At 43.6% G+C, this 27,633-nt stretch overlaps 1 protein-coding gene across 2 annotated transcripts in view; it reads left to right on the top strand.

Annotated features, from left to right (window-relative positions):
• Window positions 1–595: 595 nt before the first annotated feature.
• phf20l1 (PHD finger protein 20 like 1) overlaps window positions 596–27,633 on the top strand; it is a 126,232-nt gene continuing 99,194 nt past the window's right edge. For both annotated transcript variants that reach the window (XM_041189804.1, XM_041189805.1), the window contains exons 1-6: window positions 596–820; window positions 4,915–5,004; window positions 14,189–14,312; window positions 16,951–17,122; window positions 21,211–21,295; window positions 26,367–26,455. In XM_041189804.1, coding sequence (XP_041045738.1) covers window positions 14,230–14,312; window positions 16,951–17,122; window positions 21,211–21,295; window positions 26,367–26,455 — 429 coding nt within the window. In that variant the 5' untranslated portion in view covers window positions 596–820; window positions 4,915–5,004; window positions 14,189–14,229. The remainder of the gene's footprint in view (window positions 821–4,914; window positions 5,005–14,188; window positions 14,313–16,950; window positions 17,123–21,210; window positions 21,296–26,366; window positions 26,456–27,633) is intronic.

A 27,633-nucleotide genomic window follows, 5' to 3' on the forward strand; every position in this document is an offset into this window, starting at 1 on the left:
GGTTAAGACATTTGACCAAGTCCTCATCTGTCTGTTTGAGTGAATGTGAAAGATCTCATGGTACTATTTCGAAGAAGACCAGGGGGAGCTATTCCTGATATCCTGGCCAATATTTATCTCTCAATCCACATCACAATAACAGACTATCTGGTGATTATCACTTTGCTGTTCATCCGAGTTTGCTGTATGCTACTTGGCTGCCACGTTTTCCACCTTACAGCAGTGACTACGCTTCAAAAAAATACTTAATTGGTTGTAAACACCTTGAGACATCCAGGGGACATGAAAAGCGCTGTATAAATGCAAGTCTTTCTTCATGATTCAACAATGAAAGAATTGTAAAACACATTTCAGCCAAGTCCTTAGCAATATTATTTTTAAAAAACAGAAAATGCTGGGAAAACTCTGGCAAGCGTCTGTGGAGTGAGAAGCAGAGTTGACAGTTCAGGTCAGTTGACCTTTAGTCAACTCAGTTGACTCCTCATCCTCACTCAGCTCGCACCCCCCACCCACCCCGCCCGGGCACGACGTCCTGACGTACGGTGTGCGTACTGACGCTACGGGCAGGCGTGTGCGTGAGTGTTGACGTCGCGCTGTTTTGAAAGGAGGAAGAGGAAAAAAAAGGAGTCGGGGCGGCAGCAGCGAAGAGTTGGGGGAGGGGGCGATTGATGGGCAGTAGAGGCCTTGCCGTCACCGCCAGGCTCGCTCGGAGCGCCCGAAACCGAGTTCGAAGGCAGCGGGGAGTCGGGAGCGGTGCTGGGGCTTTGGTCCCGGGAGCTGTGTGAGCGGGAGAGGCCGAGCGGAATATGAGGGGGGGAAGGTAAGGAAGGGAAGGCCTCAGGCAGCCTGGCTCCAGGCTCTCAAGAGTGGGAGCACCATAGAGATGGGAACTCACTTAGCACCCCCATAGCATTACTCACTGCTCTACATACAACACATTACATCCCCATTTAAAAAATAAATTAACGCACAGCGTATCATTTAAATTTTATATATATATGTGGGCAAATACATGCTTAAAATCATGTGTTTCTTGCAGAAAATTATATTATTTAAATAAGAGTGGAAAATGTAAAGCGAATTCTTCTATACATTATGGAGGAAAACACGGGGCCATCTGGTTGGCTCACGAATGCAATTATAATAGAAACAAATGGATAAGTATTTTCCCCAGAAAACAGTGGAGGCTGGGTCAGTGAATTTCTTTAAGGCTGGAGTTAGATTTTTGACATACAAGGGAGTTATGGGTTGCTGACAGGAAAGTGGGGTTGAGGTCACAGCCAGATAACCATGATCTATTGCCGGCTGGAAGGGCTGAATGGCCTACTCCTGCTCCTAAGTTCTATGTTCAAATACACATTTTGTGTGCAAATTTAAAATTGTACATAGTGTATGTGTTTAATAAATATTTACACAGTATATATTCCAAAAATGCACTTGCAGGTGGTAAAATATTAAAGGTGTACTTAAAAAATTTCTTCAGGCAGAATTATTGTAGAAAAACCTGAAAATGAAAAAAATGTCTATAAAACCATGTATTAATCTTAAAAAAAACAAAATGGGAGTTGTAGCTATGCCAGCAGATTTCCCATGACACTGATCTCAGTAAGTCAATGGATACACAAGAGTTGTCAGATACTGCTTTCTGATGGGATATGATCACGTAGGTGCAGAATATGCAGTTCAAGGTGAGGTGCAGAATTGGACCTTATAAAGCAAAAACAATCCCCTCAGTAAACCTTCAACCAAGTTATTTGTTTTGTGTTAAATGTGTAATTTGATGCTCTTATGTGTAAGATATTTGAGCCAGTCAGAATGGTTTTTGCTACTTTGAGGCTTTACAAATGTAACAGACCCTTCGGATGTTTGTCACTTTGACGGATAATTTTCCCACACCCAAGGCACAAGGATTTCAGTAATACAAATATGCACGAAATTGAGCAATAAAATGTATGTAGAGTTAACTGCAGAGGGTTAAAGGTTTTTAATGATTCTATTCACTGAGTCACTGGGCTTTTTTAATGGCTATAAATGAGTGAAGAGGTGAATTGCTTCTCTCATTTTATTCATACTGTGACTGCCTTGGCACCTGTTGCTGATTATAGAGAAATGGTAAAGCACGAGATGATATGAGTCCTGAAGGTTGTTTTTCTGTGATGCATCTGTGTAACCGTATATTTATAGTTTCGAGACGCATTGGGTTCCAGATATTTGTAGGCCTCTGATAACTTGATCGTGGCCACTTTTCAAGTTTAAATCTGGACAATGAGTGTTGGAGAAAAGGGGAGGATAAGAGAAGCCAAAGCTTCGCAGCAAATCCAATCCTGTTCTTACCCATTTATAGTCAAAGAACATGGAAACCAAATGTAATGCAGCTCACTGCTGCAACTTTAGACATCAACTAACTCATCCAAGACCATGGAGAGGATTTGGGATTTACCCAATCTGCAGAATATTGGGTGACTCATTTACAAGATGAGACAGAAACGATTTTCATTAGAATTGATGTGGGGTTCATTTTAATAGCCAGAGATAGGAAAGCGGAGTTCTCTATCGGGTTTAACTGTCGTGTGTGATGACTTTCTAAACAATGCCTCCTCCATGCCCCACACCCATCATTTTCTCGACTAAAAGCAGTGATTTGTGCTAAAATTTATTTCTACAGTTACCAGCTGCGTTTGAGTATCCCAGGTACATTCTTCATGTGCGAGTCTAGGCAAGGACTTGTCAAGCTGCTGAACATTCGCGGTATCATGATCAAGTTCCATGTCTATGTTTGAGTGATTTATGGATTTTACCTCCTGCTTTCTGTGCCTCTGTACTTGCCTAAAATCTAATATATCGTATATGAAACACAAAATGTTAGCATTCACATACAAGTTATTAAGAAGGCAAATAGAATGTTGGCCTTTATTGCTATGGGTTGGAGTATAAAAGAAGAGAAGTCTTGCGAGCTACAACTTTAAAAGTCTGTGGTGAGACCGTACCTGGAGTACTGTATGCAGTTTTGTATCCTTAGTTAAAGAGGGATACACTTACATTGGAGGTGGCTCAAACAAGGTTCACTCGGTTGATTCCTATGATAAAGGAGTAATGAGGAAACGATGAGCAGGAAGGGCCTATACTTTCATTGCAGGTTAAAAGAATGGGAGGTGATCTTATTGAAACTTATAAGATTCTATGAGGGCTTGGTAGGATGAATTCTGAGATGATGTTTATCCTCGTTAGGGAATATAGAACTAGAGGCCTATAGTTTTCGATTAAAGGGTCTCGCATTTAAGATAGGTGAAGAAGTTTTTTCTCTTGGCTGTGAATCTTTGAAATTTCCTATTCCAGAGACATGTGGAGGCTGAGTTACTGAACATATTCAAGCCAAAGATAAACAGATTCTTGAATGACAGGGGTATCAAAAGATATGGGGAACAGACTGGAACATGGAGCTGAGGCCAAGGTCAGATCACCCACCATCTAATTGAATGGTGGAGCATGGTCAAGGGTCTTGCTCCTATTTCTTCAGTTATTTAAATCTATTACATTATTTTTTTCCCATCCTGACAAAATGTCAATGACCTGAAATCTTAACTCTGCTTCTCTCTCCATAAATGTTGCATGATTTGAGTATTTGAGCATTTTCTGCTTGTGTTTACTGAAGGAAAAATGTTGAGGCAATAGAGAGGATACAGCACAGATTCTGCAAAATGCTGTCTGATATGAGCAAAAACAAAGATAGAATTATAAAATTGGGGCTGTTTTTTGTTTGATGTTTTGTTAGCTTTTAAGCACTGTGTTTTTCTTTGCCTCTGCCAAACCACTCCTCATACTCCTCTAAGGAACTTAAGGAGTGGTTTGTTAGAGGTGCTTCATATCATTAAAACATGGGACAGAGTAGTTGGAAACAGACTATTTCCAGTGATTGAGGGGTCCAGAAGAAGGGACACAGTTGGAAGATTGACAACTCAGCAGGAGGGATTATTTTTACCAAGAGGTTGTGGAATGCATTACCAAGGTTTGTGATTGTAGCAGAGATCCTGTCAATATTAAAGAATATGTTACATGGAGATTTGAAGGAAAGGGTAATGTAGAGATAGAAGGCAAATTGTCAATTAGCTGGGATGATGATTATTAACAGTCTCCTGAAACTTGCTTGATTAACTTGAATTTTCCAGAGATTTTCCTGAATTGGCTACATACTTCCTTTGTTTCTTTTGCCCCTTGATTGCGCAGTTAAGAACTGGATAAATGGGTGAGAGTTTTTTGTTCTTTCATGGGTTGTGAGTGTCACTGGCAATATCAGCATTTGTTGCCCATCCTTAATTGCCCTTGAGAAGGTGATGAGAAGAAGCCACCTTCTTGAACTGCTGCTGGTGTAGTACAACTGAGTGGCTTGCTAAGCTGTTTCAGAGGGGAGTTGAGACTCAACCACATTGTATGGGTCTGGACTCAAATGTAGGCCAGACCAGCTGAGGACGGCAGAGTTCCTTCCCTTTGCGACAACTTCATGGTCACCATTACTGAGTCTAGCTATTAATTCCAGATTAATTAATTAATTGAATTAAATTCCACAAGCTGCCATGGTGGGATTTGAACCCGGGTCGCTAGAGTATTAGCCTGGCTCTCTGTCCAGTAAAATAATCACTATACCATTGCACTTGGAGGGATGGAACCAGTGGACCTGATGGTTTGTCATATCCTCTCTTTTATTATGCACTTTGTGACTTGCATTATTGAGAGGACCAAATGAAATAGCGCATGTGTGGTTCAGGTACATTGAAATTACAAACTTGCTGCAAGTTGTTGCTGTCAGTAGGAAGTAAAATATTCATAATCTGCTGGTGCTTCATTAATTGATCATGATAATTATTGAATGATATCTTACAGTAACTTAAGTTGTAAAAAAATCATTTTCTTTTGTAGGGATGTCTTTCGATGTAACCAACTCTTGCTGCTGCATTGATGTATGATGGGAAAAAAAATGTTCAATAGGAAATGAAGATAGAGGTACTGGTGAGTACTGTAGCCACCTTAACTGCAGTTCAGAGTGCACTGGAACTGTTGGTTTGATAGTGTTTGCTCTCCTCTGCTTTGAGATGCTCTGCAATTGGCATTCCTAAATTCTTTCCTGTGCATGTCTGATAGATGCAGTTGATCAGTCTATCCCTGTGTCCTTGTACATTCTTGATTTTTCTCCCCTCCTTTGCCTTTTCCTGCCTTTTTGCAAACTGCTTGGAAACAGTGAAAGATACTGGACTATGGGGTCAGAACGTGGCAATTTTAGATAGCGTTTATGCTATTTACCAAAGCAATTGGCTAAATGGCCCCTTCTGTCCTCCAAAAAAAACTATTTTTATTTCTCTTTCGCATAGAACTTGGGTCTGAAATTTGCTGCTTGGCAATATTGGCCGCAAATGCCTCAAGTGAGATCGTTGAGCATTCCGACCCTTCAGTGCAAATTTGCACAACAGTTTGTTGGAAAAATTATGCTGCAGTGAGCTGAACAACGGACCAGGAGTGGTGTGACCAATGAATAGTTAATTCAAATAGCAGTATACTGCAGATGCTGGAAATCTGAAATAAAAACAGAAAATGCTGTAAATAGTCAGATCAGGCAGCAACTTTGGAGAGAGGAACAGTTAACATTTCAGGTTTATGACCTTTCATCAGAACTGGAAAAAGTTAGAGATGTAATCGATTTTGAGCAAGGGGTGGGTGGGACAAGGACAAAATGAAGGTCTGGGGAAGGGTGGAAGACAGAAGAGATTGAATGACAAAAGAGCTAGTCTTATGGGGAAGAAGAGAATGGTAATGAGGCAACTAGAGGAACAAGGGAACAAAAGATGTGCTTAGATCAGATGTAATGCTGTCCAAGAGCAAAACTAAATGAAAACCTAAGCATGCAAAGCAAATGAAACAAAATAGGGAGTCCGAGTTTACAGTCTGAAATTGTTGAGCTCAATGTTTTAAGTCCGGAAGGCTTTAAGCATCTCATTGAAAGATGAAGTACTGTTTCTCAAGCTTAGGTTGAGCTTCACTCGAACAGTGCAGCAGGCCAAGGACAGAGATGTCATGTGTAAGAGCAAGGTGGAAAATTAAAATGACAGGCCAGGCTTTTGGACTGAACAAAGATGTTCTGCAAACTAGTCACTCAATCTGCATTTAGTCTTCCCAATGTAGAGGAAACCACATTGTGAGCAATGAATACAGTAGGCTAAATTGAAGTAGTACACCCAGTAGCTTCACCTGGAAGGAGTGATTGGAGCCTTGGATGGTGAGAAGGTAAAAGGGTAGGTGTTACATCTCTGTTTGCATGGGAGGGGGATGGGGTGTTGAGGGTGATTGAGGAGTGGACCCAGGTATCAAGGAGGGAATGGTCATTTATTCTTTCATGGGATGTAGGTATCGTTGGCAAGGCCAGCATTTATTGCCCATTCCTAATTGCCCTTGAACTGACTGGCTTGTCAGGCCATTTCAGAAGGGCATTTAAGAGTCAGCCACATTGCAGCAGGCCTGGGGTCATGTGTAGGCCAGACCAGATAAGGATGGCAGATTTCCTTCCCTAAAGGACATTAATGAACGAGATGGGTTTTTAACAACAATCAATGACAGTTTCATGCTCATCATTACTGAGACTAGTTTTCAATTCCAGATCTTATTAATTTAAATTCCACCAGTTGGATTTGAAGCATTAGCCTGGGCCTTGGGATTGCTAGTCCAGTGACATTACCACTACTCTACTGCCTCCCTCACGGTCCCTTCAGAATGCTGAATGGGGAAGGTGGGGGCGAAGATGAGTTTGGTGGAGGTGTCGGAAGTGACAGAAAATCTTCCGTTGAATATGGAGGCTGGTTGGATGGAAGGTGAGGATGGCGGGGAGGTGAGGGTGGGGGGTCCCATATCATGGTTCTGGGAGGGAGAGAAAAGAGTGAGAGCTGTAGTGTGGGAAATATGGTGGACATAGTCGAGGGTCCTGTCGGCCACCATGGGGGAACCTCAGTTGAGGAAAAAACAAACCATCTCAGAAACACTGTTGTGGAAGGTTGCATGATCAGAACAAATGCGATAGAGCTGAAGAAACTAAGAGAATGGAATTGAGTCCTTACAGGGTGTTGAGTGTGAGGAAGAGTAGTCGAGGTAACTGTGGAGGTTAATGGGCTTATAGGCTATCAACCAATATTCATTATCACCAGAAATAGGTACCAAGAAGTCAAAGAAAAGAAGCAATTGAGATGCATCATGTGAAACTAAGAGAAGGTTGGAAATTGGAAGCAAAGCTGATGAAGTTTTCCAATTTGAGGCCAGAGTCAATAAGAGTTGAGGGTTGGGGCCCAAGTAGGACTGGAACAAGAAGCTCCACATATACCAAAAAATACTAGGATCCATACATGTACTTTTTAATTGGAGCAAGTAAGATGCATTAAAGGAAACATTTTTCAATGAGGGAACAAATTCAGCCAGGCGGCAGGGTGTTGTAGTTGATGGAAACAGGTTGGACCTCTGTTTAAGGAAGAAACAGAGAATCCTTGCTCTATCCTGGTGGGGCATAGAGATGTAGATAGATTGGACATCCATAGTACATATGAACATATGAATTAGGAGCAGGATGAGTCAGCCCCTTGAGCCTGCTCTGCCATTCCATAAAATCATGGCTGATCTAAATATAACATCAGCCCCATATCCTGCCTACCCTCAATAACCTTTCACCTCCTTGTTAATCAAGAATCTATCTAGCTGTGCCTTAAAAATATTCAAAGACTCTGCTTCCACAGCCTTTTGAGGAAGAGTTCCAAATACTCGCACCCCTCAGAGAGAAAATTTCTCCTCATCTCTGTCTTAAATGAGTGACCCCTTATTTTTAAACAGCGATCCTTAGTTCTAGATTCTCCCACAAGAGGAAACATCCTCTCCACATCCAACCTGTCAAGACCCCTCAGAATCTTAAAGGTTTCCATTAAGTTGCCTCTTAGTTTCAGTGGAAACAAGCCTAACCTGTCCAGCCTTTCCTCACAAGACGACCCGCCCATTCCTGGTATTAGTCTAGTAAACCTTCTCGGAACTGCTAATACATTACATCTTTCTTTAAATAAGAAGACCAATACTGTACACAATACTCCAAATGTGGTTTCACCAATGCCCTGTACAACTCAAACATAACCTCCCTACTTTTGTAATCAATTCCCCTCACAATAAATGATAACATTCTATTAGCTTTGCTGATTACCTGCTGTACCTGCATGCTAACCTTTTGTGATTCATGCACTAGGACACCCAGATCCCTCTGAATCTTAGAGCTCTGAATCTCTCACCATTTAGATAGTAAACTTCATTTTTATCTTCCTGCCAAAATGAACGATTTCACATTTGCCCACATTATACTCCATTTGCCAGATCTTTGCCAACTCACTTACCCTATCTATGTCACTTTGTAGCCTCCTTAGCTCCTCTTCACAATTTACTTTCCTACCTATCTTTGTGTCATCAGCAAATTTAGCAACTATTCCTTTGGTCCCTTCATCCAAGTAATTTATATGAATTGTAAAAAGCTGAGGTCCCAGCACTGATCTGTGTGGCACACTATTCATCACCTGTCAACCAGAAAAAGACCCACTTATGCCAACTCTCTGCTTCCTGTTAGCAAGCAACTCTTCTATCCAATTGGAAATCTTAATAGTGACAGAGGGCATTAGAAGAGTCACAAATGTAGGTGGGAAGAGACTGGGCAAGGGGAGAAAAATTACTGTCAAGGTAAGAAGAAATTAGTTCAGTGGGGCAGGAAAAGGCTGAAATAATGGGCCTACCAGGACATTCCTGTTTATGGACTTTGGGAGGGAGGTTAAAAATGAACTGTTGAAGGTTGGGGAACTGAGAGGTGGAAAGCTGTTGGTGGGGCGGTGGGGGGAATCACTGAAACAGATGATTGTCAGTGACTCTTCTGGAAGCAATGGCTTGATGCTCAGTGGTGAGGGAATGGTCTAAAGGCAGGTCGGAGGAAGTGTCAGAGAGTTGGCTTTCAAGCCTCTGCAAGGTAAAGGTCAGTATCCATCCAGCATCCATCTTGTCAGCAGGTTTGATAACAATGGCAAGTAACATTCATACTATGCAAGTGCCAGGCAATGATCACCTCCAACAAGAATCTAACTGGATCATCTCCAACAAGAGTCTAACCATTGTCCCTTGATGCCTAATGGCATTACCATCGTTGCATCCCCCCACTTTCAATGTTCTGGGGATTATCACTGACCAGAAACTGTACTGGACTGACCATATAAATACTGTAGCTACAAGAGCAGGTCAGAGACTAGGAATCCTGTGGTGAGTAACTGCCCCCTGACTCCACAAAGTCTGTCCACCATCCACAAGGCACAAGTCAGGAACATGATGGAATACTCTCCACTTGCCTGGATGCGTGCAGCTCAAACAACACTCAAGTACTGTTCAACATCCAGGACAAAGCAGCCCACAGATGGGCACATGATCCTCAAACATTCATTCCCTCTACCACTGACACCCAGTGGCAGCAGTGTTTACCATCTATAAGATGCACTCCAAGAACTCACCAAGGCTCGTTAGACAGCACCTTCCAAACCTACAACTGCCTCATCTAGAAGGGCAAGGCCAGCAGACACATTGGAACACTACCACTTGGAAGTTCCCCTCTAAGCCATTCACCACCCTGACTTGGAAATATATCACCATTTCTTCACTGTCGCTGGGTCAAAATCCTGGAACTCCTATCCTAACAGCACTGTGGATGTACCTACACCACATGGACTGCAGCGGTTCAATAAGGCAGCTCAACATCACCACCTCAAGGGCAATTAGGGATGGGCAATAAATGCTGGCTTAGCCATTGATGCCCACATTCCATGAATGAATTTAAAAAAAAGTCCGGTTTAGACCTGAGAGAACAGAGTGCAACAAGTTCGGAGGGAGACAGGTGAGAATGAGTGAAGGGAGCAGAGAAATTGAGATGGCTGTTCTCAGTGAAACAATCAAGAGAGGGTAAGAGGCCATGTTCCACCCACCCACCTCTTGCTCAAAACCTATTACATATCTAACTTTTCCCAGTTCTGAAGAAAGGGCATCAACCTGAAACGTTAAATCTGTTTCTCTCTCCACAGCTATTGGCTAGCCTGAGTTTTTACAGCATTTTTGGATAGTTTCACTTGAGCTTGTAGATTTCTGTGGGATTTTCAACCAAATTTATGAGTTCATATTCGTTTCCTTCCTACAGCACAAGGACTGCAGTGGTTGAAGAAGGCAGTACACCGCCACTACCACCTCAAGGGGAATTAGGGATGGGCAATAAATGCTGGCCTAGCCAATGACGCCCACATGCCATGAATGAGTATAAAAAATTCAAAACAAGTTGTTATAAGGCATAAATGGGAATAAACATGGCCATAACAACAAGGATTATTAGGAAAATAACTTCTGTAACTCTCACTCTGCATCACAAGGCTAAGACTGGGAGTTGTAGATTTTAAGAGTGCTACTTAACCACTAATTGACATCAGAGCAATTTCAGAAATAACACGGAAAGCAATCATCTTCAAAAGGTAATTTCACTATTTTGAGGATATTTCTAGCTTTTTTTGATAACAGTTTTGAAGTGTGTGAAAAGTCAGGGCAAATAACACAAAGATTGGCTGGGTGGTTAATAGTGAGGTTGAGTGTCTTGGGCTACAAGAAGATATAGACGGGATGGTCAAATGGGCAGATAAGTGGCAGATGGAATTTAACCCTAAAAAGTGTGAGGTGATACACTTTGGAAGGAATAATTTAACAAGGAAGTATTCAATGAATGGCATGACACTAGAAAGTTCTGAGGAACAAAGGGACCTTGGCGTGTATGTCCATAGATCTCTGAAGGCAGAGGGGCATGTTAGTGGGGTGGTGAAAAAGGCATATGGGACACTTGCCTTTGTCAATCGAGGCATAGATTGCAAAAGTAAGGAGGTCATGTTGGAGTTGTATAGAACCTTGGTGATGACACAGCTGGAGTACTGTGTGCAGTTCTAGTCTCCACATGATAGGAAGGATGTGATTGCACTGGAGGGGGTGCAGAGGAGATTCACCAGGATGTTGCTTGAGATGAAACATTTAAGTTATGAAGAGAGGTTGGATAGACTTGGGTTGTTTTCGTTGGAGCAGAGAAGACTGAGGGACAACCTGATTGAGGTGCACAAGATTATGAGGGGCATGGACAGGTGGATAGGGAGTAGCTGCTCCCTTTAGTTGAAAGGCCAGTCACAAGGGGACATAAGTTCAAGGTGAGGGGCAGGAGGTTTAGTGGGGAATGTGTGGAAAAACATTTTTACCCAGAAGGTGGTGATGGTCTGGAATGCACTGCCTGGGTGGGTGGTGGAGGCGGGTTGCCTCATCCTTTAAAAAGTACCTGCATGAGCACTTGGCACGTCATAACATTCAAGGCTATAGGCCCAGTGCTTCAGGTGCAGACTCGATGGGCCAAAGGGCCTCTTCTGCACTGTGTGATCCTGTGAATAACATTCACATTTGCATTACGTAAACCTTCAAAAATATGGGCTCTGTTTTGAACAATCTGATCAAGAAAATTTAGAATTCAGACAGTATCTTAATGTTCAGAAGCAATGTTAGAAGGCTACGCGGGTTCAAGTCCCAATCCAGGTACTTCACAAAATCTAGATTTACATTCATGCAACACTAAGGGAGTGCTGCACCTTTGGGAGCATTTGAAGGTCTCCCTGGTGTCCTGACCAAGATTTGTCCCTCAGCTGACATCACTAAAATGAGAGTATTTGATCATTATCACATTTCTGTTTGTGGGAGCTTTCTGTGTGTAAATTGGCTGCTGCATTTTCTACATTACAACAGTGAGAAATTTCAGAAGCACATGACTGTAAAGCACTTTAGGACATCTTGAAGTTGTGAAAGGTGCTATATTTAAGAATTGCGCAAGATCATCCATGAAATTATAGGCTATTGTAGGTAAGTTACTAGAATCTAACATTAGGGATGGAGTGACTGAGCACTGATACAAATATGAACGGATGAGAGAAAACCAGCATGGATTTGTAATGGCTAAATTGTGTCTAACTTTGTTGAATTTTCTGATGTGGTCACTAATGTGGTAGATAAGGGAGTGCCTAAGGATGTTATTTATGTGGACTTTCAGAACACATCTGGTAAGGTTCCACATAAGAAACTGTTAGCAAAACTGAAAGCACATGGTCAGAATCCAGCTTTTGACATGTAGGAAATTGATTAGCAGGTAAGTGACTGAGTTAATGGATAATAGCTCTATACTGACAGAATGAGCCCTTAGATTTCCACACACTTTATCAATGACTCAGATGAAGAGATTGAGAGCCACATTTCCAAGTTTGTTGAGAGTAAGTTAGGTGGCACAGATTATTTTTTATTCATTCACAGGATGTGGGTGTCCCTGGCTGGGCCAGCATTTATTGCCCATCCCTAGTTGCTCTTGAGAAGATGGTGAGCTGCCTTCTTGAACCGCTGCAGTCTATGTGATGTAGGTATTGCCACAGTACTGTTAGGGAGGGAATTCCACCTTTTTGATCCAGCGACAGTGAAGGAAAGCCGATATAAATCCAAGCCAGGGTGGTGAGTGACTTGGAGGGGAACTTCCAGGTGGTGGTGTTCCCATCTATCTGTTGCCCCTGCCCTTCTAGATGATAGTGTCCTGGGTTTGGAAGGTGCTGTCTAAGGAAATTTGGCGAATTCTTGCAGGGCATCTTATAAACATTGCTGCCAATGTGCGTTGGTGGTGGAGGGAGCGAATGTTTGTGGATGTGGTATGAATCAAGTAGGCTGCTTTTTCTGGATGGTGTGTCAAGCTTCTTGAATGTTGTTGGAGCTGCACTCATCCAGGCAAGTGGAAAATATTCCACCACACTCCTGAATTGTGCCTTGTAGATGGCGGACAGGTTTTGGGGAGTCAGGAGGTGAGTTACTCGTCGCAGGGTTCCTAGCCTCAGACCTCTTGTAGCTACGGTATTTACATGGTTACTCCGATTCAGTTCCTGGTTGATGGCAACCCCAGGATGTTGATAGTGGGGGTTCAGTGATGGTAATGCTATTGAACGTCAAGGGGTGTATATGGTAACACAAACTTGCCAAGAGGCACTGATGCAAATAGATAAAACTGTGGAAGATGAAATTTAATTTGAGGAAGTGTGAGGTCATCCACATTGGGTCTAAGAAAGATAGCGCAAAATATTTTTTTAAATGATGAGAAGTACAAACTGTGAAAGAGCAGAGAGAGATTTAGGGGTCATTTACAAAAAAAATTAAATCCAGTGGGCAGGTACAAAAAATTAATTTAAAAGATTAATGGAAAGTTAGCTTTCATCTTTAGGGAATACAAAGGGGTGGAAGTTATTCAATAGTTATAGATGTCTTGTTAGACCATAACTGGAGTACTTCATTTAGTCATGCAGACCCCACTTCATCTGCCTGGTCAATTGCTCAGTGCCACTCTTCCCTCCCCCCCCCCCAAAACTTATCCAGCAGGCCAGCCATTTGCTTGGCACCCCCCCCACCCCATCATCTGGCTGGCCACTCGCTTGTCTACTCTGTTGCCTGCTATACCTCTCTGTCTAGTATACTTAGATTCATTGTCCTTTGTCATCCATAACCACGTCCCTCTTTGAGCCTTATATTTCCCTTCTCCACATCCACCATAGTCCTGTCATTTTTTGAGTCTTCCCCTCCTGTCACCTGACCTTTGGCAAAGCCTTTGCCCCACTGTCTGGAACTCCCTCTCTAAACCTTTCATTTCTTTCCCTCTTTTTCAAACCTAAGATACTTTTTTGGGGCCAGACTTTTGATCACCATCTTTTCCTCATGGCTTTAGGAACTGCCTATTTTTTAAGTTCCTTGGTATTTTTTTCGTTTTGCTCTATGTGCTATAAAGTTGCTATTATTGCGCATGTGTGCTTTCAGTATGACGGTTCTCTGTCTGTGGGTGACGACGTTTTTTGTAAAGCATGGTCTGTACTTGTTGCACCTTCTTGTCTCTCATTTATTTGCTAGCTCATGCACTTCCTTTCACATCATTGCTAGCTGCCATTCAAATAATTCCAGCCTTTATCAGCTTTAGCTCGCAACCTCCATGACCTGCGTGATGTTATGCTTTTAAGGAAAAAGAAAACTGAAACTAGCTATTTCATGAAAAATGTTCTTTTCTTAGGCAGCAGAAAAGGGTGATTAATAAAAGGAGGAGAGATAAGGATGAGCAGAAATCCTCCAAATCGGCCAGGAATTGTGTTTGCGGTGGGAGCTCGTTTGGAGGCCCAGGATTATCTGCAGAAATGGTATGTGTCCAAATGTGAATTTTCTGCATAACTGGATTTAACCCAGCCCAGAACGCAGAAATGAAATTTTCCTCTGTCTGAGGGGGTCCTTTTGGGTCTTAATCTAGGTTCAAACATTCCTTAAGTTGCTACCTGCTTAAACTCTAAATTTGGCATTCATTCCCTGAGGCCAAATGACAGCTGGTGTGAGAAACTGCAGTAAGAATACTTTTGGAAGTTGAGACTAATGTATGCTATTGAGGACAGAGTAGAAGTGGTTTATTGTGTACGATAACTTGGTACACCTGAAGTTGACACCTGACATCCAAAATGGAAAGAATACTATCCCCCAGTGCCAATTTTCCTCACCTGGATTAACAGGTAAAGCATATTAAAACAAAATAAATTCCTCCTAAATTTGTCCAGAGATAAGAAACGACCAGGCGCACTACTGCTGCTAGAACTCGCAAAACCATTACACTGGAGTCAAGCAAGTGACTTCCATCCTTTTAGCATCTGCTTCTAATGATATTACTACAGAGATCTCTCTGAGAGTGGGAAATGTCTCATTAAGTTGAGGATGATGAGTAACTAGGGTAGTTCATGTACATTAGAAGCAAGACCAAACTGAATTGCTCACTTGTGCTTTCAGCCAGCTGATTAGTCATGTATACTCATGTATCTACGGTCTAATTTTAAATTCATTCTCAGAGCATAGGTGTCACTGGCAACGCCATCGTTTATTGCCCATCCCTGGTTGTCCTTGTGAAGATGATGGCCTTCAGATGAAGGTACTCCCTCAATGCTGTTAGGTAGCAAGTCCCAAAGTTCCAGGGATCAACAAAGAATGAACTGCAATATATATTCAAATAGGAATGTTATGTGACTTGATGGGTAAGTTGGATGTGACAATGGTCCCATGCACCTGCTCTTCTGCCCCTAGGCAGTGGTAATTATTGGTTTGGGAGGTGCTGTTGAAGCAGCCTTTGGGAGTTGCCATTCTGTAGCCATGGTACTTCGGTGGTGGAAGGAGCGGATGTTAAAGCTGGTAGATGGGATAATGATCAAGGGATTGCTTTGTCCTGGATGGAAACCAGCTCCTTGAATGTCATTGCAATTGTGCGTATCCAGTTAAATGCAGAGTATCTGAGGGGTTGGGAGGTGTGTCACTCATTGCAGAATACCCAGACTCTTACCTGCTACATTAGCTACGGCATTTATGTTGCTGCTGAGTTGAGTCTTGGTCAATGGTATCCCCTCTGGATGTTGATGGAGGTATGTTTGATGATGTTACCATTGAACATTAATGAGAGTGGTTTAGGCACTCATGTCAGAGGTTGTCATTGCCTAGTAGCGTATGGCTCAAATGCTACTTGCCCTTTATCTGCTGAACCTGTCATCCAGGTTTTGCTGCATGCAGGCATGAACTGCTTCATTATCTGAGAAATTGTGAATGGAGCAGTCATCAGCGAACAGCCTTATTTTTGGCATGATGGACCAAAGGCCACTAATAAAGCAGCTGAAATTGTTGTACCTGATACATTACCCTGAGGAACTTTTGGGGCTGTTATGATTGGCTTTTCAACAAGCACAACCATCTTTTGTACCTGGTATGACTCCAACCACTGAAGAATTTTCCGCTTGATCCCCATTGTCTTTGTTTTACCATTGATGATCTCTGAACTTCACCCAAACAAACCACAAAGGAAAATGAATGAATCTATGTTGAGGACTCCTAGGAAAACACCCTCCTGACTGCATACCACTGCGCTGCCATCTCTGCTGGGTTTGTCCTGCTGGTGGGACAGGACATACCCAGGGATGATGATGGCCGAGCCTGGGACATTATCTAAGATATGATTCCTTGAGTATGACTGTCAGGAAGTTGCTTGACTAGTCTGTGAGACAGTTTTCCCAATTTTGTCACTAGCCTCCAGATGTTAGTAAGGACGACTTTGCATTTGCCGCTGTCGTTTCCAGCGCCTAGGTTGATGCTGGTTGGTTTGTCTGGTTCTATTACTTATAGACTTCGAAGTGGTTGGATACAACCGAATGACTTGCTCGGCCATTTCAGAGGCCAGTTAAGAGTCAACCACATTGCTCTGGGCCTAGAGTCACATGTAGGTTAGATCAGGTAAGGACAGAAGATTTCCTTCCTAAAGGGCATTAGTGAACCAGATGGGTTATTATAACAATCAACATGGTTTCATGGTCATCATTTGACTTATAATTCCAGCTTTTTATTGAATTCAAATTCCGCCATCTGTCATGGTGGAATCTGAGCTGTGGAATACTAGTCCAGCGACGATACCGCTATGCCTCTGCCTCCCACTGGATTTTGATCCAGAGAGGGTTTATATCTTTTTAGCCTGGCATGCTGAGGCCAATCGTGTCACCGTTGGCTTGATTGAGCACCTCTAACTCAATATGACGAACGTTCACATCTGAGAACTTCCAGTCTGTATGCCAAGTAGTATTCTAATTGATGCATTTGCTCATTAGACTAACGTGGGAGTTTAGGATTTAGAGATATATGGTTAACCTGTGGTTAAAACTATAATCTCTATTGGAACCAGATTGTCAAAAAATCAACATTACATTGATTCTTTTGATAATTAACAAATTATTTGTCTCCCCTTTCCTTTTCTGTCACCTGGAGGTATACATCACGAATCGAAAAGATTGACTATGAGGAAGGAAAGATGCTGATCCACTTTGAGAGATGGAGCCATAGGTACGATGAGTGGATTTTCTGGGATAGTCATCGCCTACGACCTCTGGAGGGACAGTCACTACGAAAAGAAGCACTCAAAGATGATGAAGAGATTACAGTAAGTGAAAGTTTTTAGACCAGGAGACTTTTCCAGAAGTAGATCTCTTCCAAAAGCACTTCTTGTTATTGTTAATGGGAAAGGCTCTTGCTACATTTGTCAATTGTTTTTATCTTGCAATTAGTTGCCCTGCTTTCTTCCCCTACTTTTCTCCAGTCAGCTTGGTGCTGCTTGCAAAGGTCAATAAAAAAACAAATACAGAATAACTGAAGGAATAAGGTAACTGTTGTAGTACCTGTTATCTAGCTGACCTACAGTGGAATCCTTTTCTGATTGGCAGGAGCATGAACGCCATCTTGAAATGGTGAAAAACGTGCTCTCTGTTGTCTTCCCTGTTGAATTCCCATATAATGAAGCAGTGGGATGAACTGGACTTTTGAAAGACCATGCTCATTGGGAGCGGTGTACTTTTCTGTGATTCCACGTAAACACTAACTGGATGGGGGAAGGATTTGGATGGCTGTCATCTCTGAGCAGCCAACATGAGAACAGTAAGTACCAGCTTTGGCACAGTTGATGCAGGAAGACCAGAAGAATCAGAATTTTAGAGGTTTTATCATAACACCTAGAAAGGCAATAAAGAACATTCCATAGGGAAACACTGAGGTATTATTGTGCAGCATTCAAGGAGATCTGGGAGAAGCTTGCATTTTTAATTTTGTGTTCTAGCATGTCATGTTACTTCAGTGACTCCACTTCATGTATATATCTTATTTGCCTCTGCATGTTACTGCCTGTCTCTTACTCTCTGACTGTGACTAATACTACTTTCTTTCCGCTTAGTCACTTGCTATCGCCCTCTCTGATTTTTCTGTCCATCTCACAATCAACCTCTCTCTCTCTCTCCCTGGCGCGCTCTCCCTCCCTGGTCCCCCCTCTTTCTCTCTCTCTCTCTCACTCTGGTCCTCTCTCTCTCTACTTCTGGTCCTCTCTCTCTGCCCCCCTCTGGTCCTCTCTCTCTGCCCCCTTCTGGTCCTCTCTCTGCCCCCCTCTGGTCCTCTCTCTGCCCCCCTCTGGTCCTCTCTCTGCCCCCCTCTGGTCCTCTCTCTGCCCCCCTCTGGTCCTCTCTCTGCCCCCCTCTGGTCCTCTCTCTGCCCCCCTCTGGTCCTCTCTCTGCCCCCCTCTGGTCCTCTCTCTGCCCCCCTCTGGTCCTCTTTCTGCCCCCCTCTGGTCCTCTCTCTCTCTCCCCCCCTCTGGTCCTCTCTCTCTCTCCCCCCCCTCTGGTCCTCTCTCTCTCTCCCCCCCCTCTGGTCCTCTCTCTCTCTCCCCCCCTCTGGTCCTCTCTCTCTCTCCCCCCCTCTGGTCCTCTCTCTCTCTCCCCCCCTCAGGTCCTCTCTCTCTCTCCCCCCCTCTGGTCCTCTCTCTCTCTTCCCCCCCCTCTGGTCCTCTCTCTCTCCCCCCCTCTGGTCCTCTCTCTCTCCCCACCTCTGGTCCTCTCTCTCTCTCTCTCTCTCCCCCTCTGGTCCTCTCTCTCCCCCCCCCTCTGGTCCTCTCTCTCTCTCTCTCCCCCTCTGGTCCTCTCTCTCTCCCTCTGGTCCTCTCTCTCTCTCTCTCTCTCTCTCTCTCTCTCTCTCTCTCTCTCTCCCCCCCCCTCTGGTCCTCTCTCTCTCTCTCTCTCCCTCTGGTTCTCTCTCTCTCCCCACCTCTGGTCCTCTCTCTCTCTTCCCCCCCTCTGGTCCTCTCTCTCTCTTTCCCCCCCCCCCCCTCTGGTCCTCTCTCTCTCTCTCTCTCTCCCTCTGGTCCTCTCTCTCTCTCTCTCTCTCTCTCTCTCTCTCTCCCCCTCTGGTCCTCTCTCTCTCTCTCTCTCTCTCCCTCTGGTTCTCTCTCTCTCCCCACCTCTGGTCCTCTCTCTCTCTTCCCCCCCCCCCTCTGGTCCTCTCTCTCTCTTCCCCCCCCCTCTGGTCCTCTCTCTCTCCCTCTGGTCCTCTCTCTCTCCCTCTGGTCCTCTCTCTCTCCCTCTGGTCCTCTCTCTCTCCCTCTCTCTCTCTCTCTCTCTCTCTCTCTCTCTCTCTCTCTCCCCCTCTGGTCCTCTCTCTCTCTCTCTCTCTCTCTCCCTCTGGTTCTCTCTCTCTCCCCACCTCTGGTCCTCTCTCTCTCTTCCCCCCCCCTCTGGTCCTCTCTCTCTCTTTCCCCCCTCTGGCCCTCTCTCTCTCTCCCCCCCTCTGGTCCTCTCTCTCTCTCCCCCACTCTGGTCTTCTCTCTCTCTCCCCCACTCTGGTCTTCTCTCTCTCTCCCCCCCTCTGGTCTTCTCTCTCTCTCCCCCCCTCTGGTCCTCTCTCTCTCTCCCCACCTCTGGTCCTCTCTCTCTCTCCCCACCTCTGGTCCTCTCTCTCTCTTCCCCCCCCTCTGGTCCTCTCTCTCTCTTCCCCCCCCCCCCTCTGGTCCTCTCTCTCTCTCTCTCTCTCTCCCCCTCTGGTCCTCTCTCTCTCTCTCTCTCTCTCTCTCTCCCTCTGGTCCTCTCTCTCTCCCTCTGGTCCTCTCTCTCTCCCTCTGGTCCTCTCTCTCTCCCTCTGGTCCTCTCTCTCTCCCTCTGGTCCTCTCTCTCTCTCTCTCTCTGCCCCCCTCTGGTCCTCTCTCTCCCCCCCTCTGGTCCTCTCTCTCTCTCCCCCCCTCTGGTCCTCTCTCTCTCTCCCCCCCCCTCTGGTCCTCTCTCTCTCTCCCCCCCCCTCTGGCTTCTCTCTCTCTCCCCCCCCTCTGGTCTTCTCTCTCTCTCCCCCCCTCTGGTCTTCTCTCTCTCTCCCCACCTCTGGTCCTCTCTCTCTCTCCCCCCCTCTGGTCCTCTCTCTCTCTTCCCCCCCCCTCTGGTCCTCTCTCTCTCTTTCCCCCCCCCCCTTCTGGTCCTCTCTCTCTCTCTCTCTCTCTCCCCCTCTGGTCCTCTCTCTCTCTCTCTCTCTCTCTCTCTCTCTCTCCCTCTGGTCCTCTCTCTCCCTCTGGTCCTCTCTCTCCCTCTGGTCCTCTCTCTCTCTCTCTCTCTCCCCCCCACTGGTCTTCTCTCTCTCTCTCCCTCTGGCCCTCTCTCTCTCTCTCTCTCTCTCTCTCTCTCTCTCTCTCTCTCTGTCTGGTCCTCTCTCTCTCTCTCTCTCTCTCTCTCTCTCTCTCTCTCTCTCTCTCTCTCTCTCTCTCCCTCTGGTCCTCTCTCTCTCTCTCTCTCCCCCTCTGGTCCTCTCTCTCTCCCTCCCTCTGGTCCTCTCTCTCTCTCTCTCTCTCTCTCTCCCTCCCTCTGGTCCTCTCTCTCTCCCTATGGTCCTCCCTCCCTCTGGTCCTCTCTCTCTCTCTCTCTCTCTCTCCCTCTGGTCCTCTCTCTCTCCCTATGGTCCTCTCTCTCTCTCTCTCTCTCTCTCTCTCTCCCTCTCCCCCTCTGGTCCTCTCTCTCCCTCTGGCACTTCAGTTCAGTGCTGAGGGACTGCTACAATGTAAAAATTGCCACTTTTTGCATCTGATTTTAAACTGAGTAAAACCAGGGCAGTCCTACTGTATTCTGACCAACAATCCTTCAACCAACATTACCATAGCGAGTAAGCTTGTCATTTATCTCTGTTGCTTGTGGGACTAACTCTGTGGATGTTGGCTGCTCTGCTTGCCTATTTTACAGTGACTTCGTTTCAAAAGTAGTCCATTAACTGTGAAGTACTTGTGAACATTCTTATGACATGAAAGCAGCTACATAAATGCTAATCTCTCTGTTTTGAATTCTGTGTTTATCTGTGATTTTGTGTTGCACCCACTTACAATCTGCTTCAGCCCTTCCCTCCCACCTCTTCCCTCTCCTGTCTGCTATCCATCTCCCTCTCATCTGCCCTTCTCTACCTTATCATTATTTTTATTCTTTGGTTGCTCTCTCCCTGTTGCTTAATTCACACAGTGAGAGATAGGGATGCATTTCACAGGCATGAGTAGGAAGTGTGAGAAAGGGTTAGAAGCATTTGAAGATGTGGAGAGATGTGGAAAAGTTTGGCAAATATTGGCATAACCTTCTAAATTGTTTATTTTTAATTTTAAAAATATCTATTGGAAAGCCTCGCTAATGTCCATTTTATTTGGATTAAGTTCCAAATAAACTCTGATGAAAATATGTTTCTTCTGTACAGGATTTCAAAACTGGAGATGAGGTTCTGGCCCGCTGGACGGATTGTCGCTACTACCCTGCCAAGATTGAAGACATTAGCGAGGAGGGTAGGTACAAGAAGTATTTTGTTTTTTCTTGATTTCCTCCCCAACTCTGCTGCATGTGCTGGCTCTTGCTGATTTATGGGTCCAAGTAACCGTTCTCCAGGTGCACGTCTAAATATTGGTAATCTGCTGAACGACATTCTTTTCTTATTTGGTGCCAATTTACATTTTGGAACTGAACCTTCCACACAACTTTATTTCCTCCTTTAATTATATTTTTAGCTTTTGGCAGTTTTCTCACTGCACAGGAAAATTGAAGTTCAAGCCCCAACAGAAATGCTTAGGTCCATGATTTAGGCTGATGCTTCTGTGCAGTTTTCTTGGATTGCTACAATGTCAGAGGGCAGCCAGTCCATCAGCTTAGTCTGTTATAGAAAACGTTGGAAATGCCCATCAGGTCTGGCAGCATCTGGAGAGAGAAACAGTTGAAGTTTCAGGTTGATGACCTTTCATCAGACCTAGGGCAAGTTAGAAACATAACAGGTTTTAAGCAAGTGAAAGTGGGCAGGATGGGCAAAAGAGCAAAAGGAGGCCTGTGTTAGGGCAGAAGGCAGGAAAAATTAAATGACTAAAGGATTCATGATGCAAGGCCAAAGGGAGTTGTATAGGGACGTAAAGGAACAAAGATGAGTCTAGAGGTGTGAATGGCTAAATCATGAACAGCTGCCGTCTAAAAGGAAAAATGAGAGAGAAAGCAAAATCAGCAAAGGAAAAGGAATCAAATGGGGAAGACATTATGATCTGAAATTGTTGAACTCCATATTGAGTCTAGAAGGCTGTAAAGTGCCCAGCCAAAAGATGTGGTGCTGTTCCTCCAGCTTATGTTAAGCTTCACTGGAACACTTTCAGGAGGCAGAGGTCAGAGTGTGAGCACGGAGGAGAATTAAAATAACAGGCAATTGAAGATCAGGTTTACATTTCCGTCCGCAAGTGTAACCCCAAGCTTCCAGCCCACTGCCAGGACCATCCATGACCACTTGCCTGTATGTTATGATATGGCAAGTGGTATTTGCCAGGCTGGCCAAATCCACAAAGGGAACTTGGCCACGCTATCACAACGGTTTTGTAATTTCTATTTATTACAAGAAGATTTGTGCACTGAATTCAATCAAGGTTACCACAGCACCCACTCAACAGTGGAATTCCAAAGGCTTTTAACACCACTTGGGTTACTGCAACAGCAGACTTCTGCAAAGTTGCCAGAGGTGTTTTCCCTGAATCTGTTTCTCATGGTGTATCTTTTAGGTATTACACAGCCACCCCGATACAACCTTCCATTCACCTTTAAATATATTCCTTTCTCTTTTAATCTGTAAATCCCATTGTTTCCCTATGTCTCTGGAATTTATTTTTCTCATACTATAAATATCTTTCAATATGGCCTTTTCCTTTTGGGGAAATAAATGTAATAACCTTGCCCTATTTATCCTGTCAGTTGTAAAACTTTATTATGTTCCTTTGAAAACATTTCTTCACTTACCTTAAAATGCAAATTTCATTCACATCCTATCTACTGACTTTACCCTAGCTCACTCATTAGCATTTAAAATACTCTTCTTACATATAACTCTTGATAATTTCAACCTTGCAATCTATCCGACTCTATAATTCAATTAAGTCAGCCAAATAGACAGAACCATCCACACACATACAAACAGAAGCCTATTTTACTATACCCCACAATAATATTATGAAAAATATGATAGTTTTATGATGCTGTTATTATTCACATCCCCTTGCCCCTCTCAATTCTCCTTCCTTTTGTATCAGGCTCCAGGTAGTTTACAACTTGACTTTGGATTTCCATTTGCCACAATGCCTCTGAAGCTGTTGATTTGTGTAACCTCAGCTCCAACTTTTATGCCCTTGGCCCAGTAAAACTTGCGCTCACCCATCAGCTTGTTTCCTCTCCCCCTCCTACTCTCTGAAGTATGACCCTTATTATTCCTTCCTCAAATTGAATGGGTACAGACTTTAGCTGGGTGAGACATAACTGGTCTAGCCATCCAACCCCAGATCAAGCTCTATTGGGCCAAAATTGCCCATTTAGATTCAACCTGGAGAGGAAAGATAACCCCAACTTATTTTCTTCACTAACAGTCACATCTTTTACTCCTCTCCCCTGCCCCTTCACTCGCAACAAAAAGTGCATAGATCTCAGTCACCACTTTGTGACCAATTTGTGGCATCTGTTCAGCTGTCTTTGCCAAGCCACATCTTCCTCAGCCATCTCTCAACTTAACCCAGAACCTCTGTTCTTAATATTCCATCTGCCCCATGCTCACCCAGCTCATCTCATCCGTGGCACCCGCATCTTGAACCAATTGCCACTAACTACCGTCCATCCAACTGCTTTCTAGCTCCCATGCTAGCTTGCATTGTAAATACTGAATTTGCCAGACCATAAGATGTACCAGATTTTGAAAGGAAAGAAGAAATATTTGGGTGTAATTTTTGGATTATAAGAGGCATGGCAATTTTGGGCTAGTTTTTTTCAGGAAAGAAAGTGTCTTATGCAGTGTTCCTTCTAATTTTTTCAATCTGTTTGTGGAATGAATTTTGTTGTGAGCACCAGTGTCAAGTTAATGTGTAGATATGCGCCACCAGTAGAAGCAAAAAAAACTGTAAAATATATTTTTTAAAAAGTAACCATAGTTATGAAAAAAGAATACCATCCCTAAGCCATTGATACTGTAACATAGTTCACATATGAGCAAATTTACTGAATTCAATTTTAAATTTATTGTGGTGCTATTTGAACTCAAATGTAGGTTTTAAGTTCAGCACATAACCATTACGCTACCGTACGTGAGAGAGGCATTTGTTAATTTTTATAGTGTAGCTTATATTTTAGTCAGTTGACAGAGAAAAAATTGAATTGGTAGCGGTGGATCAAGACAAGTTAAATTGAAATAAAAGACCCTTGTCAAGGTCAAATAGAAAGAGCTAAGGAAGCTTGACTTTTGAATTGATAGAAAATGAGGAAAAGGCAACTTTTATTTTTTCAGCTTATTGAGTGTTTTCTCTGCTTAAAGCTGCTATGAATAGTGAGGAAAATAGCTCAATCGTTTCTTCACATCAACAAACATAATCAGGCAGAGGTAACGTGACTCTGAACTGGAAGGTGAAGGTCAAAGAGACAGTGTCCCTGTAAGTTAAGTGAATGTTGATGGAAGAAACCACATGTGGAAACTGGTAAAAGAGCATTGTAGTAATGATAGAATGGAATCCCAGGAGGGAGAATAACTGTTGGAGTAGTTTTTGGGGAAGCAGTAGCATTTATCCCACCTACAGTATTTTTAATAAGATCCTTATTGTTTCTTGATTCCTGAATGCTCATCTGGTATTCAGTATGATGATTATACTTTTCTTCAATCAGCCGTTGGGAAATTGAAGCTATCACCTTAATCTATTGCTAAAAATAGTACTGTGGCCATTTACTCAATTCCTGCACCTCCTGCCAGCCATGTTTTCAAGCTGAACAAGACTGTTAACAATTTCAGTGCCTTATTTGACCCAAGCTTAGTTTTGAGCCTTATATTCTTCCTATCAGCTGCTGACCCTTTCATCCATTCCTTTGTTAACTGCAGACATAATTATTTCTGTGGTCATTTTACAGCCTTTGGAAACTTCACCTCATCAAGAACTTGACTACATCCTGTCCTGCTTGACCATCACTTCTGTCCTTGCTGGCGTACATTGGCTTCCAGTCTCCCAACGTCTCAAACCTTAAACCTTGTTCATGTGTTTAAATCGCTCTCTATCTCTTTAATTACCTGCAGCAACATGTTCTCTTTTACCTCCGCTCCCCACACCTCAAGTTTCTCATGTGTATTTTTAATTTCCATCACTATTATTGGTGACTGTGCCTTTAGCTATTTGGACTCGTACTCTGGAGCCCCTTTTCCTCCAGTATACGCTGCTTTAAAACTCACCTCTTTGACCACCTCTTTGACCAATCATTTGGTCATAAGTGAGCCCACTTTGGTTCTGCAGCACTTTTGTTTCCTTAAACCTCTACACCTGGGCCAGAATTCTTACCTAGATGGGCAGGTGGACCCCACCGGCTCAGCGGTGGGCAGCCGAACTCCGCTGCCAAAATGGGGCCCGCCGCCATTTTGAGTGGGCGGGCCAATTAAGTCCCTCCCAACAGCCTGCCCGACAGGAAGCGCTATGCACTTGCATGCGAAAGAGCGCACTGCTCCCTGAGACTAAGTGGTGTCTTAGAGAGATCACTGACAGTGTAAAAAAAAATTAAAAATATAAAAATTATCAACATGTCCCCCTCATGTGACAATGTCACACGAGATGGGACATGTTAATAAAAAGGATATAAACTTTTTTAAAACGGACATGAAACCTCATCCCACCAGTGGATGAGGTTTCATGTATTATCAGGAGCCCGCTGGGGCTCCTGGCCTGCCCGCCAACCTTAAGGTTGAACAGGCAAGTCTTTAATGATAATTAGCCTGTCACTGGCTTAATTGGCCATTGACAGGTTGGCGGGCGGATAGCTGATTTTACTGTCTGCCCATCTTCCTCAATATTTAAATGGACTGGGTTGACCGACGTCATCCCGTGTCATTTTCTGGTCAGTGAGCGGGCCTTGCCCCCAAATCGCCGACCGGAAAATTCTGGCCCTGGTTTCTTCTGTGTTAAGGATCCTTTAGCATTTTTTGTTGTTGATGACTGAGTCTACTGTCTCCACCATTCAGTAGTAGAAAATGATGAGAGTTAAACTTTTATCTTCCCTTCTTTAGGGACTATTAAAACTTTACCAAAAAGGCTTGCATTAACAAAAAAAAAATTGAGTGGGTTGTATTTTATCAGACTTGCTATGCAGTATGTAGCTTTTGTAACCAACTAATAATCTGACAAGATCTGACCTATCTGCAATTCAGATTGATGGTACGATCAAGAGTCATGGGAACAAAATAGCTAGATAAAAAATTTCAAATTAAATCTTTTTTGTGGCTGACTCAACATAGATACAAGTGCTTTCTGATTTCTGTTTATCTTGCAATGTGTTCTCCTAAGTGAATTGAATGTAACTGTTTTAATTAACTCTTCATAGGTACTTACACAGTGCAGTTTTATGATGGAGTTATACGCTCTCTGAAGCGAATGCATATAAAATCAATGCCTGAAGATGCCAAAGGGCAGGTAAGCCCTTTGATCAGTTGACTGTGAAGGATGTGTTGTTGGCCTAGTACTAACAGGCTATAATTTGGAAAATTGTTGTAATTGTATCTCTTCCCATTTCTCCTACCATTTTTCATACCTTCCCCCTCTCCTACTGATTATCTCTCTGTGCTGGGCTCTAGTTGTATAGTTACTAGCTGCTCTTTTCATTCCTCACCTAAGTGACCATTATTCTATGTGAACTTGGTTTTTCCATGCTAAGCCTAACTCTATCCTCGGATGATTTCCACATGCATAAATTCTGGAGAATGGGTTTTATAGTGATCAGGAGGGAAGCCGTGGCCTGTTCACCAACTCCATCTTCCCCTGCCCCAGACTAACTTCCAGGCACTAAAACTAATTGTAGCACCTCTACCATTACCCTTTCAGGGATCAACTTAATGCAGTACAGACTGACTTTTGACCCTAATGTGTCTCTGGTGTGTTGTTTTGGATACTCAATAAAAAAACTACCTGAGGGACTGGAGTGCATTTTTAACATACTACTTCATCCCCACTGCTGCTGTGTCTGGAATTTAGGAGAGAGCTGACTCCGTGTCTCATTTAAAATTCTTTATTATCATGAGGATAGGGAACAATTGGAAATCATCATTACATTTCTGTCAAACTTGAATAGTGCCTGAATATTTGTGGGCATTTAATTTATGTATTCTAAAAAATCCATTCTATTAGTTTGATTGCATTGGAGGGGAGTATCCTGTGTTTCAGTGAGCCATGAGACATTTGATTAGAAATGAACTGCAGTGTACAACTGAGTGTATATCTTACAGATAGGTTTAAGGGAAATAAAATAAGCATATTGGCTGGCTAACTTGTCACATAGGCACCATTTCTGAGGTGGAAGTGAGCAAGTGTTGTAACGTTATCACTAAACTTGGAACTGCCAGCAACTTCTATCATAATGAGTTGAGCAGTCAAAAAGGGAGGTGGGATTGGGATGCTGTGGCTCAGTGACAGAAATTGCATTTGAACTCTTGCTTGGAAATTTTGTTTCTGTTGTTGAACCAGAGCTTGCAGGAGCTCGCATAATATGCTGCGAAGTAGGTGAATCTTGAGTCAGGTTGCATCTTGCTTTGGACATGTGGGATTAGCTTTCGATTACTTGAGCAAAAAACTGGAAATACTCAGTGGGTTGAATG

This window comes from Carcharodon carcharias, chromosome 6 (genome assembly GCF_017639515.1).
Source record: "Carcharodon carcharias isolate sCarCar2 chromosome 6, sCarCar2.pri, whole genome shotgun sequence".
Taxonomy (NCBI): Eukaryota; Metazoa; Chordata; class Chondrichthyes; order Lamniformes; family Lamnidae; genus Carcharodon; species Carcharodon carcharias.